Source organism: Kwoniella europaea, chromosome 1, assembly GCF_036810445.1.
Source record: "Kwoniella europaea PYCC6329 chromosome 1, complete sequence".
Taxonomy (NCBI): domain Eukaryota; kingdom Fungi; phylum Basidiomycota; class Tremellomycetes; order Tremellales; family Cryptococcaceae; genus Kwoniella; species Kwoniella europaea.
The window spans coordinates 8612551-8625888 of record NC_089487.1 but is presented as its reverse complement, the minus strand read 5'-3'; the positions used below and the strand labels follow the sequence as shown (position 1 = coordinate 8625888).

The window sequence follows — 13338 nt, the reverse complement described above, 5'->3', positions numbered from 1 at the left end:
TGTTCATCAGTCAATTTTTGGGGATTTCATAAGGAAAGGCATGTATTGATATATAGCTATGAGATTGGGCATGACCCATTCTGGCTGGTGATCGGAGGAGGATACTCTTCTTGGCCGTCAGACAATCAGATAATGCGGACACGAGGTGCTGTTCGAAACGAATTCCCCTGGTGATCGATGTATTGCCTTTATCGCTTCAAGTGGTCAAACTGATCCAGACATGCAAGAGTGGTGATTATACTACGTGTATCACAAAGCTAACAGGTGACCATGCTTCACAGTCCTCTCTTCTGATCATTCCTTCCACTCATACTGCGGTAACTTATATTTCTCTCCACTTTCAAAAGCAGGAGCGACGTATTTCCCCATAACTTCTAACACCCTGCTCCGGACAATGAACGAAAACATCCTATTTCTAATCCAGATCCCCCAAGCCGTCTGAGGGGCCATAGCAGTCTTGATGAAAGGAGGTAATTTCTGCAAATCGTCGATTATAGGTCTCATCCGATCATTATATGCTTCTAAACCTGCTCTAGTCCCTTTTCCCTCCTTTTGAGCACTCATCAATTCTCCAGCTAATATATATCCTCCAGTCAGAGCGAGCGAAGTTCCCGCTCCAGTAGGACCAGGTGCATAACCTGCATCTCCGACTAATACGAAGTTCCCTTTAGAGGAATATAGTCGAGGAAGTTTGACTTGTACCCATTCACCGGCATAGAAATCATTAGATCGAGAATTCATCATTCCTCTCAAGATCTCTTCGGTCCTCCATCCAGATCCTTCGAATATATCATGTACATATCTCTTTAGTTGTGATTCACCAGCTTTCAGAGATTGTCTAAAATCTTCAAGTTCCTTCGAAGATGTAGTCTGTTTGGTAGCTACGACTTTGGTGCGTTCCTTCTGAGTATTATCTAAAAATATCACCCGTCCACCAGGAGCAGAATGAGCTAATGCTATATTAGTGTTTGTATTATCATCGGGTCCCTTGGGTATAGAGAAGTTGGCTGTCCAGGAATTAACAGGATTCAGGTGATCTTTCGGCGACAAATTAGACCCCATTCCTATACCTCGAGTACGGGACATGGATCCTCCGCAATCTACAACCAGATCATATGTTTCAGTTGGTAGTTGTCCATTCGTAAATCCAACTTCCACTTGCCCATCACAATCGCCATTATGTCCAGTACTCGTACGAGTGATTGATGATATTTCTTCTCCAAATACATAGTTTATGGGAATTTTGGGATTAGGAAGGTTGATGGATAAATCAACAATGATTTCAGATAAATCACCACGATAAATCTCATATTCCGATAATAAAGATTGTCCATCATTATTATTATTCTTCTTCTCTTTGTTATCGTTATTTCCTCCTAAAACACCAAAGGTTCCTCCATTGGTAGGATTCACCAAAGATATACCTCTAAGATCCAATTTCTTCTTCAGAACTTGTTCTTCCATACCTTTCATCTGATGCATGACCTTCAGACCGAGATGTCTAATATCGACATTATGTCCTGCCGTACGGAGTTGAGGGAATCGTTCAATGACTGTCACGCTAGCTCCGGCCCGAGCTAGCCAGTAGGCCGTGGTGGGTCCTGCGATGGACGCCCCGCACACGAGTACTTTGAGGTTCGATAGAGACATCGATTTAGAGGAATTGATGCAGCGTTTCTGTCTGTTAGGTCATAGTAAACCAAGTGATGTCGATGCCAGTAGTTCATACTGTATGCAACATACTACATGTATACCCGTACTTATAGCTATGCAGCTTGTACAGTAAACAAACCCTTCAGGTGCTTCGGTCTCGGTCTATCCACGTTTATGTGATAAGGTCCTTCGAAATCTGTTTATAGAAGCGCCGAGGGCGGCGAAGATAAGTCGAGAATTTTGGGCACAACAGACTGTCTTCTGTGTTTTACAGTAGTAGGAACGTACTGTCGGCGCATTGTATCCTGGAGATGATCACGGGAGGATGTACTGTCATTTATACCTCTATCTATAAATTCACAAAAGATCCTCAAATTACGATACTGTATAGTATGTCCTAATTCCTGATTGAGCAATTACCATCATAGCTACGAGGATTATCCATTGTCTAAACGGCGGTTTCATGCATCTATGAGACTGATCATATACACACAGCTGTTCTTGAGTACATAGCTTGCTTGAATGATATGACCTCCTGGATACATGATCTGCTGTTTTATCATTGATCTTGCCCAAAACCACATCCCCTAGACGATCTATCTGCGACTATATCCTTTCATAGTCTGGTCGATCATTATTGTATATCCATTTACAGATCGTTGCTTTGTACGATATACTTTATACTTTGAGGTACATTGAACAAAGAATTTGATTGATGGATAGTATGAATACGTTTTGATCTGGACTGACTCGATGAGTTGGGTCATTTCAATGATCAGATTGCATTCTATATTCAATCAACCGATTTCGACAATAGTACAGTAAAGATGTCCACTCAATTACAAGTGATATCATCCAGTATGCACAACACCTTCAAATCCAATTCCATCTCCAATCATCCGAGCTGATCAGATTGTGTTCCATGATTTAGCTCACGAAGCAGGTGGACTGAAAATCACCTTCCGATCTGCTGAAGGATCAGACCAGGAGAAGGGGTAAGTCATGCGCCCTCAATGGTGCCCGTAAATTTGGTGTCACCATGCCAATCCATCGCATATGTGTGGTCAGTAATGGCAAGTAATCAATCTATAGCTCATCAGATAGTAACAGCACTAGATGTGCATTACATCATAACTTAATGGTTTCATACCAGCTTTCTTAGATGCTTTACCTGACCCACCATCGAACAAGGACCATGCCCACCTCGCTGTTCCGTGTAGTGATGTGGAGAGTATTAGTGTTGGAGGTGTAATCGTGGAGAAGGTGAAGAAAGATTGATTGATATTGCACATCTATACTGTAAACTGCATATCAATACTTCATGCATTCGATAAACCGCTCACAAGGCTGATCACTCAGCCATACCCTGCGCAACAGCCTCATCCCAAGCATCTTTGAACTCCTGCATATTCCTCCCCTGACTCAATTCAATCATCTCCAGTGGCATCATATTAGATTGATACGTCGGTGCGTTCCTACTGGCCGAAGGGTGTGCTTTCGAATCGATAATTTTGAATATCGGTAATCTACTTCTCCTTGCATTTTCGCTTTCTTGCAGAGGTTGGGTCGAAGAGTTGAATATCGATAACAATTCTTCATAAGTGAACAACAAGGGATCGACTGATGATCGATAAGGTTGAAAATCTATTATTTGGGCTGAATCGAAATTCGGTGAAAGGTATAGATCAAATATGTCTGATGCAAAGATCAGAACCTAATCAATTGCTGTATGTAAGGTGGACGATGGCAACTTACAATCAACAGCTTCACCATTCATATAATTCTCTCTTATCTCATCTTCCCAGAATGCTCTTACCGTATCACAAATTTTGAGTCTGGTATCCTCATTTTTGAGGTGATCGTAGAATACATTGTCCCTCTGTGTTACACCTACACATCGCAATCATTATCAGTCAGCTTAGATAGTCCATGAGAGGCCTGTTCAGTCAGCAACCAACTGACCTATGAATGTATTATTCCTTACAAAACATCTAACCTCCCTTGAAGGATTTATATCCTGAAACCGTTTTAGGACCAACTCCAATTTTGGTTTTCTTACACTCCCACTCCCTTCTCCCTGTGGGTCCGGAGAACAACCAAGATAGGCTCTTGAGGGATCAAGGTCATGAGATATGAAGTCGCTGGATTTTAGTAAGAGGTATACGTCCGAGGGGGAAGTACAGTGTAAGGGGCCGGAAGATGTTTGCGGAAGTATGAACGCTGCGTCCTAAAATGCGGAGAATGCACATTAGCGTCTTGAGTGGATGTCTATGCTGATGAAAGTGTATGAAGGGCCGAAACAGTAGGGTGGGCAGAGGTACATACCTTTGGGGCAGTCCAATTGAGTTTAGGGAATACCAAACCATCATATTTCTCTATAACCTGCCGTATAGCTGCATTCAATTTGGGTAGGTGGTAGACAGGTGCGTCGGACGATGAGCTGGACGATGAGCTGTACGATGAGGCATTCGAAGATGATCGTCGACGAGTGGATGAGGTAGATGACTCGGGAGCATATCGACTACACATATACAGATGATATCAGTATAGATATCTATGATTTGTATATCCGGAAAGATGTGATTGTAGGTTTGGAATCTCACCCTTCACTCCCTTCAGGTAAGAATATCGAATCGGCTTCAAGCCACTATAGGAGCCACAACCTGAAGATCAGCATCACATAACACCATACATGTGTTGCAGATCTCAAAGTAGAAGCTTACATGCAAGAACTCCTCCTCCTCTCCTAATTCCGATAGATCAATGACGGTACTATCAAAAGTTATATCTTCAAAGGTATCATACCATGAAGATGTCCGAGCGGCCTCGATCTGCTGGCGAGTGAGTGTGGGGAATAGATCACACTCTTCATCTGAGGTGGATATCGGTATGGGCATGGTGGTGAGATGGGAAAGGTATGGCGGTAATGCATTTAAACAAAGGAGAAAGAACGAAAGGAACGAGAGGTTTATTGCTTTGTTGCTTTGTTTTCATTTCTGATCGATTCGAAGATTCAAAGTGGAGGGAAACGGACACTTTGGGTGGCAAAAAAGGGAGTACTGTGGCATCACCGAAATTGGGCTAGTACCTTGAAAGGAAGAGATGCCAATGGATAGATCAGGTCACATGAGTGGGGCAGACTGAAAAATGGATAGTTCATCGCAGAAGCTACTCGACTCTGGTCAATTTGACAACTTGATCCGGGTGCGAGGATATACGCTCGATAATCCTCATTCATTTGCCTAACGGTTGATCTCGCTTGTCAGACTAAATTCTTTTTGGTCCATCAGGAAGATCTCATCTTTGACGACTTGCTTTTGATGACTTTGGCTTTTCAAAAATGGAAAGGTATTTTTGTTTCACATTCTATGCTTAGCTGTACAGAAACTCGGTTCAGTTCAATTCAATACTTGATTCAAACCATCTAAGACAGGTAGAATGTCTCACATGAGGTATCATTTCCCTCTACGTTGAGATCTGGAGGATGCTGACCATGAGCTAAAGCTCTGAGCTAAAAATGTTTCAGACCACTACACCACTGAGGGTTACCGATTCCGAGCCATATCAGGATCTGATATCATCCAAAACACTTCTCGACGGACAAAATCGAACGTTAACTACTTTATTCCTTTAACCATTTTCGTCCATTGTTTGAGCCAGTAACATGAGTGAACTATTATACTTTCCATTCTTTGCTATTCTCATCAGCACCTGAACTTGAATTGAGAATCTGCTGGAATCGTTTGAGACACGGATATGAAAGGTATATTACTCATCAGCGATGGCCATGTTAAATCAACAACAAAGGTATATATAGCTTACTGTGCTATGAAAGGAATTGAAAATGTCCAAAGTACAAACGAACATACCAACATACAAATCACCAAAAAGCTCATCATCTGCTGTATCGAAGTTATATACCGTCAAGTCCGATATCGATAAAGACAAAAGATCTTGCCTACTTGATTATCTTTGCACAACAGAACCATCAATCAAGCGGCCCGTCTCATACGATTATCGTAGTTTACACGATCTTTACATCCTATCATTTTTGCCCAAATCACCTCACACATCCCAAACGAGTCAAATGGTCTACCTTCCAACATTCATACTATTCCTCATTCCGCTAGTAATGGGTCAGCCAACTCCCACGGATTTATCCTTCACATCATCCTCCACCAACACCCCAATTGCATCATCTATATCCCACAAGGCACCCAACAGTACGCCTACACCTAATTTCGTTGGCAACCACTCACATTCAACCCATCCAGCTTCTTCAGGCCATCATAACAAGAGAGCAGGGATGGACGATTATCTATGGATGAGCAGTATCCTCCGTATAGTTGATAAGGGAGTGACAAGGCAGGATCAGAAGGACGAAGATGGTTTGGCTGAGGCTGCTTCGAAGAGTAAGGGTGTAGCAGGCCAGATTAAACTGGATGAAACAATTACGACGGGTGGCACTGGTGGGAAAGCGAAAAGAAGGAGAAGGAGGAGAAGTCATCCATAGATCGACGCAGCTTACACTATCTATCTGGATAGGGAGAAACCATTTTTTAGTTCCGTTTGGCGAAGATCTGAATTAGACGGTGATATTGTGCATAGATATAAACGTAGATATAGACATAGACATAGGGATTGAAATGAGTCAACAATTGAGATTATTCAGATTGCATTTTTGCGATGGTGATCTTGATGTAATATATCAGTACGCGTGAAGTGCCATTACTGTTGTCATATCATCATATGAAAAGGGATGTGTGATAGGATTCTGATAAACATAATTTGTGATTGAGATGTTGTTCATCAGTCCAAGCACGAGACCATAGGGTGCTGTAAAGACTACATTGGACAAGTTCAGAATACAGATATACAGTATGGCCAAGGAGACTCACTGGTTCAAATTAGACAACCGATCAAACGCTCTTGTTGTTTTTCTTCGATCTTCCCTCATCCATCTTTCTATGATAAGGGCCTTCAAGACAGTATACATGTGTCAGTAGCAGATTCAAGATTCATACATACTGCAATGAAACATACCTTGCTCGTTGACATTTTGTACTTCCTCTTTCATATCTTTCATCTTCCTCATTTCCCTTTGCATCGAACTGATCTCTTCCCTCATCATTCCAATCACCATCCTCAAATCATCGTTTTCTTCAACAGGCTTATAAGGGTTCGCCTCCGAATTAGATTGAGCTTGTCTAACTCGTATCTGTTGTCGACACTGATAGAGGAACTCTGTATCAATGTATCAGTCAAATCGGTACCAAACCCAATGAGACCATCAAGTTAGCTTATCAGTGGTGACCAAAGTAGTATTCACCTTGCATGGTCATGTGACTAGGCTTTATTCTATACATTGTCATAGCCTGAGTAATCACCGTTAGTCAAGTGGCCAAGTTGGTATGATTTGAGAAGGTGAACAGACATAGACGTGGACGTACGGTAGCGAGTCGGACTTGGTCCATGATAGTCAGTTCGGTAGGTTGGTCAATAACTGCTCGCAGGAGGTCTTCCATCTTTTCAGTGAGTACGGCACGATGCCTTGGAAGTATGATCAACTTTGACTCAGCTTTGTTTTGGATAGGGATGGAGTATGCCACGAAGAAGAAGGATATTGGAAGGTTGGGAAGATGAATAAGTGTAGAGAGAGGGGTTGAGGAAAGGCAGTCACGATCATTACGCGGGAAGACGGAGATTGAGCGTATCTCCGTGGATCATCCTCTAGCTCAATCAACCGTTGAAGAGGATTCATAACGATACCATGGACAAGTCAGTTGGTTCTCTACACATGAGAATGACCATACAGACAACAAAATGCAGCAACATCCCACAATTTTACCTCCACCAACTCTACCCGACGGATCGATACCACCACGATCAAGGGAGCAGGAAGAAAATCTGATCAGATTTCAAGCGGAGCTAGAAGTGTGTCCACCATCTTTTCTAATCATCTTAACATTCCATGTACTGACAAGCGCATCGATGGAATTAGTTCATCCAATGTCTTTCGAACCCTCAATATCTCCATTCTCTAGCTACTCAAGGGTATTTCGGTAAAGAGACTTTCATAAATTACTTGAAGTATTTGGAATATTGGAGAAAACCTCAATATGTCAAGTTCATCGTGTAAGCTGTTGCTCTATTATCAATATCCTCCTTCTTCTATCCAGTCCTTGACATCATAATATACAAATGTCCGACATACACCTCTTTATATGACTGAATAAAAATTCTGAACATCCTTTATGAATATCGACCAACCTATGCTCACTGATCATATAAATCACCTTAGCTACCCAACATCCCTAATCTACCTTACACTCCTTCAATCCTCCTTATTCAGAGAACGACTGGCAGATCCGGTATTCGTAAACGAATTGATTAGAGTCGGTATCAAACATCATGAAACATGGTATGTCTATTGTCCATCCTTTCCTTTTATTGTATCGATTCCGTCTGACCTTTATTGGTGGTTTATTTCCACGCAGGCGTATCGAGAAACCACAGACTGCAAATGCAACTACAAGTACGAATGATGATGATGAGAAGAAAGGTGTTGCTCCAGACGATCAAATTATAAACGGTCACATTGAAGATGACGGATAACTCCATCTTAACAAACGAAGGAAATAACAACAACACAATATCAATTTAAATCATGTCTTCTCGACCGTCCCGAGTCAAGCACCTGTATTTGAATTGATTTGGGGATCTCTACTTTCCCGGAATACCAGGATCGACATCACTCGCCATAGTCACGATCCATCCAAGATCACATCCAGCAGATCCTATGCGAAGAAGGGAAAGTAAGAGCCCAGCTGAAACGAAGTAAGACGAGGCATGAGATGGGCTATTTTTCACTAGTTACATGATCATGTTGTATTATATTACATATGTATTCATGAATTATCATGGCCTCACTCAATCTACATTTAAAATGTCGTTGAGATCAACTAGAACGACTAAGCATCCACTCCATCTCCCATCGCCCATCTGCCCACTACCCCCACTCCACCCATCGTATCCACCGATAACATATTGACTATCGGACGATCTTTCCTACTCAGCGCACGAAGTACGTCCTGCGCTAGTAATCCTCCTAGGACCGCTAATGTCGCTGGGAAGAAGTGTGTGGAATGAGAAGCGAGGTGTCTGTAACAAAACACAGATCAGTACGAAGCTCAGGCGGGCAAACCATTTGTCTCGTCGGTTGACTCACTCTATCATATCCTTATCAACCGACGGCACCACCTTAGGATTTACTCCCAACTCGACTCTTAATCGTTCTGCTATTTCTGTAATGTCACTTATTTGACCTTCACCTCCTAATGGTAGATTTCCATTCTTCTGTTCGTATTCCCAGAGAGCTAAACAAGGAATTAGCTATGTCCGGATAATCATATTTCCATGATCGATGAAATGGCTGATGATGACCGTGCTAGATATGGAAGAGCGCATCACTCACATAATAATCCCAAGATCACACCTGGAGCAGCATTCTTCGTCTCATTCTTCGTCAAACCTCTATAAGGACTCCCTCCAGCTTCAGCCTCCTTAGCAGGTTGATTCCAATTTGTAGGTGACAATGCCTGGGTGAAGGAAGAGTAGGATAAGGTCTTCTTGGCTAGACCAGGCGATGGATTCTCAGGAGTTGGTTTTTGACTATACGAAGCAATTCAGAGAAGACGAAAAGGGATTCAGCGTTCTTCTCGAAATGAAAATTCCACTTGAGTAATTCCCCGTAAGGATTTAATGCGCTGCCAGTAGAGGGGACCACTTTCACTCACTTGTAAACGTATTCGTACGATTCACCCAAATCAGCAAACACATAACCGTAGAAACCATATGTTCCAGCTGCGTAAAACATTGTTCCGGCTTTTCTAGATGCTTCATCGATGATTTCCTATCAAAGCAATCAACAACAGAAAATGATCTCGTCTGGCATTACTGCTTCGAAGAGTATGATATACAAGGGAGTTAACCCACTAGTTGTGTTTTGGGTAAATCACAAGCCACGACCACATCTACTTTTTCTTTCCTTAACAGATTTACAATCTCACTTTCACTACCTCCTACGAATGGAGAGAGACTTTCAAGCGTTGTGAGAGATACAAGTGGGTTAAGTGATGATATTTGAGGTAAAGCTGCTTTCGTCCTCTATTTTCCATATATAACATCAGCTCAAATCGACATTCGATCAGCTAGAGGAAGATCAACTGACATTCTGTCCTACGGCACCTTCTTCCTCTCTAAACAAGAAACCAGTACCTAAGTCCTCCTCTGAGACCTCACTATCATCAGCGACGATAAGTCTACCTATACCAGCTAGGACCAAATTCTTGATCGTTTCGTGGGCTAGACCTCTCAGATTCAGAATTAGAACTGTGGATGATCGCATTCTATAGAGAGATCCACTTTCAGCTCTGACAAGTATACTACCCTTATCGATACGTAGCTACGCACCGATTCTGAGCTTCTAGACCCCATAATCGGATTTGACGATCGTACAAAGAGGCTTCGTCTGGCAGGTAAGGAGTATCAGCTGGATGCTCGGTGTTCAAGGGAAGGTTGGTAGCTCACCTTCTGTTATATGGCCATTGGACTGAAGATGAGTGGAAGAGGATGCCTCGGCGTGTGATTGAGACATTTTGATGAAGACTTCTGAGGTGTTTTGAGGCGATGAGAAAGAGTAAGTGAATGAATGAGGATATATATCTGAACATTTCCAACAATCAACGCGAAGGAAGAATCTCATGTTCATCGATGACCAGAGGTGTGCCTGATAGCTTATCTACCACAAAGGTTATCAGGTGATACCCCCTTTATCAGGCTCATCGTAAGCGTAAATTTCAGAAACCAGCAGGTCCACTTGATGCCATCTTCGTCTTTGTTGTTACTTTATTCGTGAATTCACTATCAACTCATCAAGTGGACTGTATACATCCCTCATAATCCCATATGATGGTCGCAGTGCACAAGAAACCAAAGTTCGACCCAGCTGCTCACCTACACAAACACGGCTGGAAAGGCAAAGGTACTGGTAAGTGACGCACCTCCCCCTCTCATCCTCTCCTGTCTGCTCGTCAGGCGGAGCGGTCGTGTCATAGTCAGTTGTTCCGTATCTCAAGCCTATCTTGGTTGAGATACATGTATTTATGGCTCGGACATGATCACTGATTCCCCCTCCACCAGCTCTCAAACATGGTCATGCGATCAAACCACTAGCCGTGGTTCAAAAGAAAACACTATCAGGTATTGGTAGAGATCGTGACGAGGCCGTACCATTCTGGGATCAGTGAGTGTCAACATCATCAATCATGAATATCCATCTCAACGTCTGTGTCCATGTCCACGTCCACATCTTCTCCTGATTTCAACTAAACCATGACTGTATCATGTTACTGACAGTCGTTGAATTGTAGTATCTTCGCAGCAACAGCCGCCTCCCTGTTCTCTCCATCCCCATCATCCTCCCCCGGCCCATCAAGTTCATCATGGGCTCCTGCACCAATCCAAGCAGATCAAAAGGGAAACATCATATCTAATCCTCAAGGAGTAACGACGAAGAAACCGAAGCTATCAATTAACGCTACTGCTCGAGCTGGAAGGGAATTGGCAAGGAGGGGTTTATACTCGAGATTCTTCAGAGGAATGGTATTACATATCAAGGAGTCCAACGATGACGACGAGGAGGAGGCACCAAGTGGGACGAATACCCCTAAAGAAGTTGAGGAAGTTGAAGATTCATTGATTACTGCTGGACCATCGAGGTTGAATATGACTAAATTGGATAAGGAGGAAAAGAAGGATCTGAAAGAGAAGAACAAAATTAAAGGAAAAGGCAAAGAGAAAGAGAAAGAGTCTAAGGAGGAAAGAAGGATTAGGAAAGCTGAGAAAGCGAGACGAAAAGCTGAGAAGGAAAATGGGAAGGGAAGGATGGTGGAAGGAGAAAAAGAGGATGTAACAGAGAATATAAAACCCAAGAGTGAGAAAAAGAAGAAGAAGAAAGATAGATCAAGGAAAGATGAGACTGGTGAAGCACAAATTGTTCAGGGCGAAGAAGATCAGACGTCGGGAGGGACGGACAAGAAGCGCAAACGGGAAGACACAGGAGATGTCGAAGAGCCTAAAGAAAAGAAGAAGAGTAAGAGTAAGAGTAAGAGTAACGCAACGGACCAGATAGGCGAGAGCGCAAAGAAGAAGAAGGGGGACAAGAAGTCAAAATCAACCTGACAGCCATAATCATCATTTTATACTATGGTATGTTCCTCTTTTTCGTCCCATCATCATCTCATGAACCCAAACCTCACATTAGCTGACTTTACTGTGTAGCTTGTAATTGTCAAGTGTACAACTCTCTCTATTAGCCTGTATCACCGCTGTACGATATACCGAAACAATGTTGTATGCATCTTCTGATAGACCTCATACCTCGTCAACACCGTGCAGCCTTTCGTCTTCCACAAGTCGGATACACGCGCTCGGTGCAGTACTCCCATCAAAGCTAGTACAGTAACAGAACTTTCGTCTAACAGGGGATGGTAGCCCTTTCCTCAGATGTCACAGACCCCTTTGAGTGGACTCAAAACTAAATCCTATTGTATCACTTGACCTCCTTTCAACCTTGCATCTCTTACCTCTAACCTCACCAAGTCCGTCATGGCGATTCGAGATATCTTGCATTCCTTCCTTTGTAATACGTCAACAGACGTCATTTGTCAATACCGATATCATTGTCGACATCTCATCACAGACTCGAGAGGTCGAGTCAGAATCCTGTTGAGAAAAGGTATATAAACTCTATCACTTTGAGCGACAATTCCTCTTCCTCCTTTTCTTTCCAATATCACAAACTGGATCTCAACTTAACTTGATATATACTTTCTCGACATAACCAAAGATGACTTTAGGACAAACCAACACTGAAGCTGGTAAGTTATCATTCCGTTACCATACCATAACACTGTATCTCCTCTACAGTCCATCGAAGGAAGAGATCAACGCGAGGCTGATCTGGTATATTTATATGTTACTAGCTAAGCAGAACCTTACTCCCGATTTCTTCAAATCCGACGCAGACAAAGCTAAAGAGAATGTCGAAAGTGGTGTAAGAGAGTGAGTAATCTCTCATACAATATAATACCATCCATCTTCATAGCATGATGTACAACAATACCATAGTCTCTCATTCGCCACCAATACTAATCTCATATTTCGTCTGATCAGTTGGACAGGAAACGCCCACGGACACGATGCAGGTCGACAAGGAACTTCCGACTCTTTATCCAACGCATTGAAACCATCTGGTGAACAAAGTTTGGGTGAACAAGCTCAACAACAATTAGACAAGTGAGTGCTTGGTCTTCTTCCTACTTCACTCGACTACATGGGCTATATACTTTGTTACTGAATCTTACCATTGATGGAATTACATCTTACTGATTGTTATCCTTGCTTTGGTCCATTATACATTATAGAGGTGCATCCCACGTCCAACCAAACAAAACTAAATCAACCACTCAACAAGCTAGAGATTTCGTTACTCCAGGAAACGACTCATCAGGAGCAGGAGGGATCTTGAACCAAGTTGGAGAAAGTATCTCCAACGCTGCGGCTGGTGTCAGAGATGCCATTACGGGTGACAATCCCAAAACTAATCATTAGTTATCATCGAAC

General features: G+C 42.6%; 8 protein-coding genes across 8 annotated transcripts; 4 read left to right on the top strand and 4 right to left on the bottom strand.

The window, feature by feature from the left end:
- Positions 1-294: 294 nt before the first annotated feature.
- On the bottom strand, positions 295-1650 carry V865_003285 (uncharacterized protein; the record flags this gene model as incomplete). The annotated part of the gene is made up of 1 exon (XM_066227082.1): positions 295-1650. One exon carries the CDS (start codon positions 1648-1650, stop codon positions 295-297), a length of 1356 nt encoding a protein of 451 aa, XP_066083179.1.
- A 1354-nt stretch (positions 1651-3004) lies between these two features.
- On the bottom strand, positions 3005-4550 carry V865_003284 (uncharacterized protein; the record flags this gene model as incomplete). Its single annotated transcript, XM_066227081.1, has 6 exons — positions 3005-3348; positions 3409-3543; positions 3616-3880; positions 3979-4174; positions 4257-4300; positions 4377-4550. 6 exons carry the CDS (start codon positions 4548-4550, stop codon positions 3005-3007), a joined length of 1158 nt encoding a protein of 385 aa, XP_066083178.1.
- Positions 4551-5785: 1235 nt separating this feature from the next.
- Positions 5786-6166, top strand: V865_003283 (uncharacterized protein; the record flags this gene model as incomplete). The annotated part of the gene is made up of 1 exon (XM_066227080.1): positions 5786-6166. The coding sequence occupies one exon, from the start codon at positions 5786-5788 to the stop codon at positions 6164-6166; it is 381 nt and encodes a 126-aa protein (XP_066083177.1).
- A 406-nt stretch (positions 6167-6572) lies between these two features.
- V865_003282 (uncharacterized protein) lies at positions 6573-7178 on the bottom strand (the record flags this gene model as incomplete). Its single annotated transcript, XM_066227079.1, has 4 exons — positions 6573-6631; positions 6697-6897; positions 6983-7028; positions 7104-7178. The coding sequence occupies 4 exons, from the start codon at positions 7176-7178 to the stop codon at positions 6573-6575; spliced, it is 381 nt and encodes a 126-aa protein (XP_066083176.1).
- A 298-nt stretch (positions 7179-7476) lies between these two features.
- V865_003281 (uncharacterized protein) lies at positions 7477-8268 on the top strand (the record flags this gene model as incomplete). Its single annotated transcript, XM_066227078.1, has 4 exons — positions 7477-7587; positions 7655-7788; positions 7955-8074; positions 8151-8268. 4 exons carry the CDS (start codon positions 7477-7479, stop codon positions 8266-8268), a joined length of 483 nt encoding a protein of 160 aa, XP_066083175.1.
- A 356-nt stretch (positions 8269-8624) lies between these two features.
- On the bottom strand, positions 8625-10309 carry V865_003280 (uncharacterized protein; the record flags this gene model as incomplete). Its single annotated transcript, XM_066227077.1, has 8 exons — positions 8625-8814; positions 8882-9029; positions 9128-9324; positions 9450-9565; positions 9649-9819; positions 9884-10061; positions 10126-10183; positions 10243-10309. 8 exons carry the CDS (start codon positions 10307-10309, stop codon positions 8625-8627), a joined length of 1125 nt encoding a protein of 374 aa, XP_066083174.1.
- Positions 10310-10623: 314 nt separating this feature from the next.
- V865_003279 (uncharacterized protein) lies at positions 10624-11895 on the top strand (the record flags this gene model as incomplete). Its single annotated transcript, XM_066227076.1, has 3 exons — positions 10624-10702; positions 10855-10957; positions 11085-11895. 3 exons carry the CDS (start codon positions 10624-10626, stop codon positions 11893-11895), a joined length of 993 nt encoding a protein of 330 aa, XP_066083173.1.
- Positions 11896-12562: 667 nt separating this feature from the next.
- V865_003278 (uncharacterized protein) lies at positions 12563-13326 on the top strand (the record flags this gene model as incomplete). The annotated part of the gene is made up of 4 exons (XM_066227075.1): positions 12563-12593; positions 12699-12777; positions 12889-13011; positions 13140-13326. 4 exons carry the CDS (start codon positions 12563-12565, stop codon positions 13324-13326), a joined length of 420 nt encoding a protein of 139 aa, XP_066083172.1.
- Between the last annotated feature and the right edge of the window lie 12 nt (positions 13327-13338).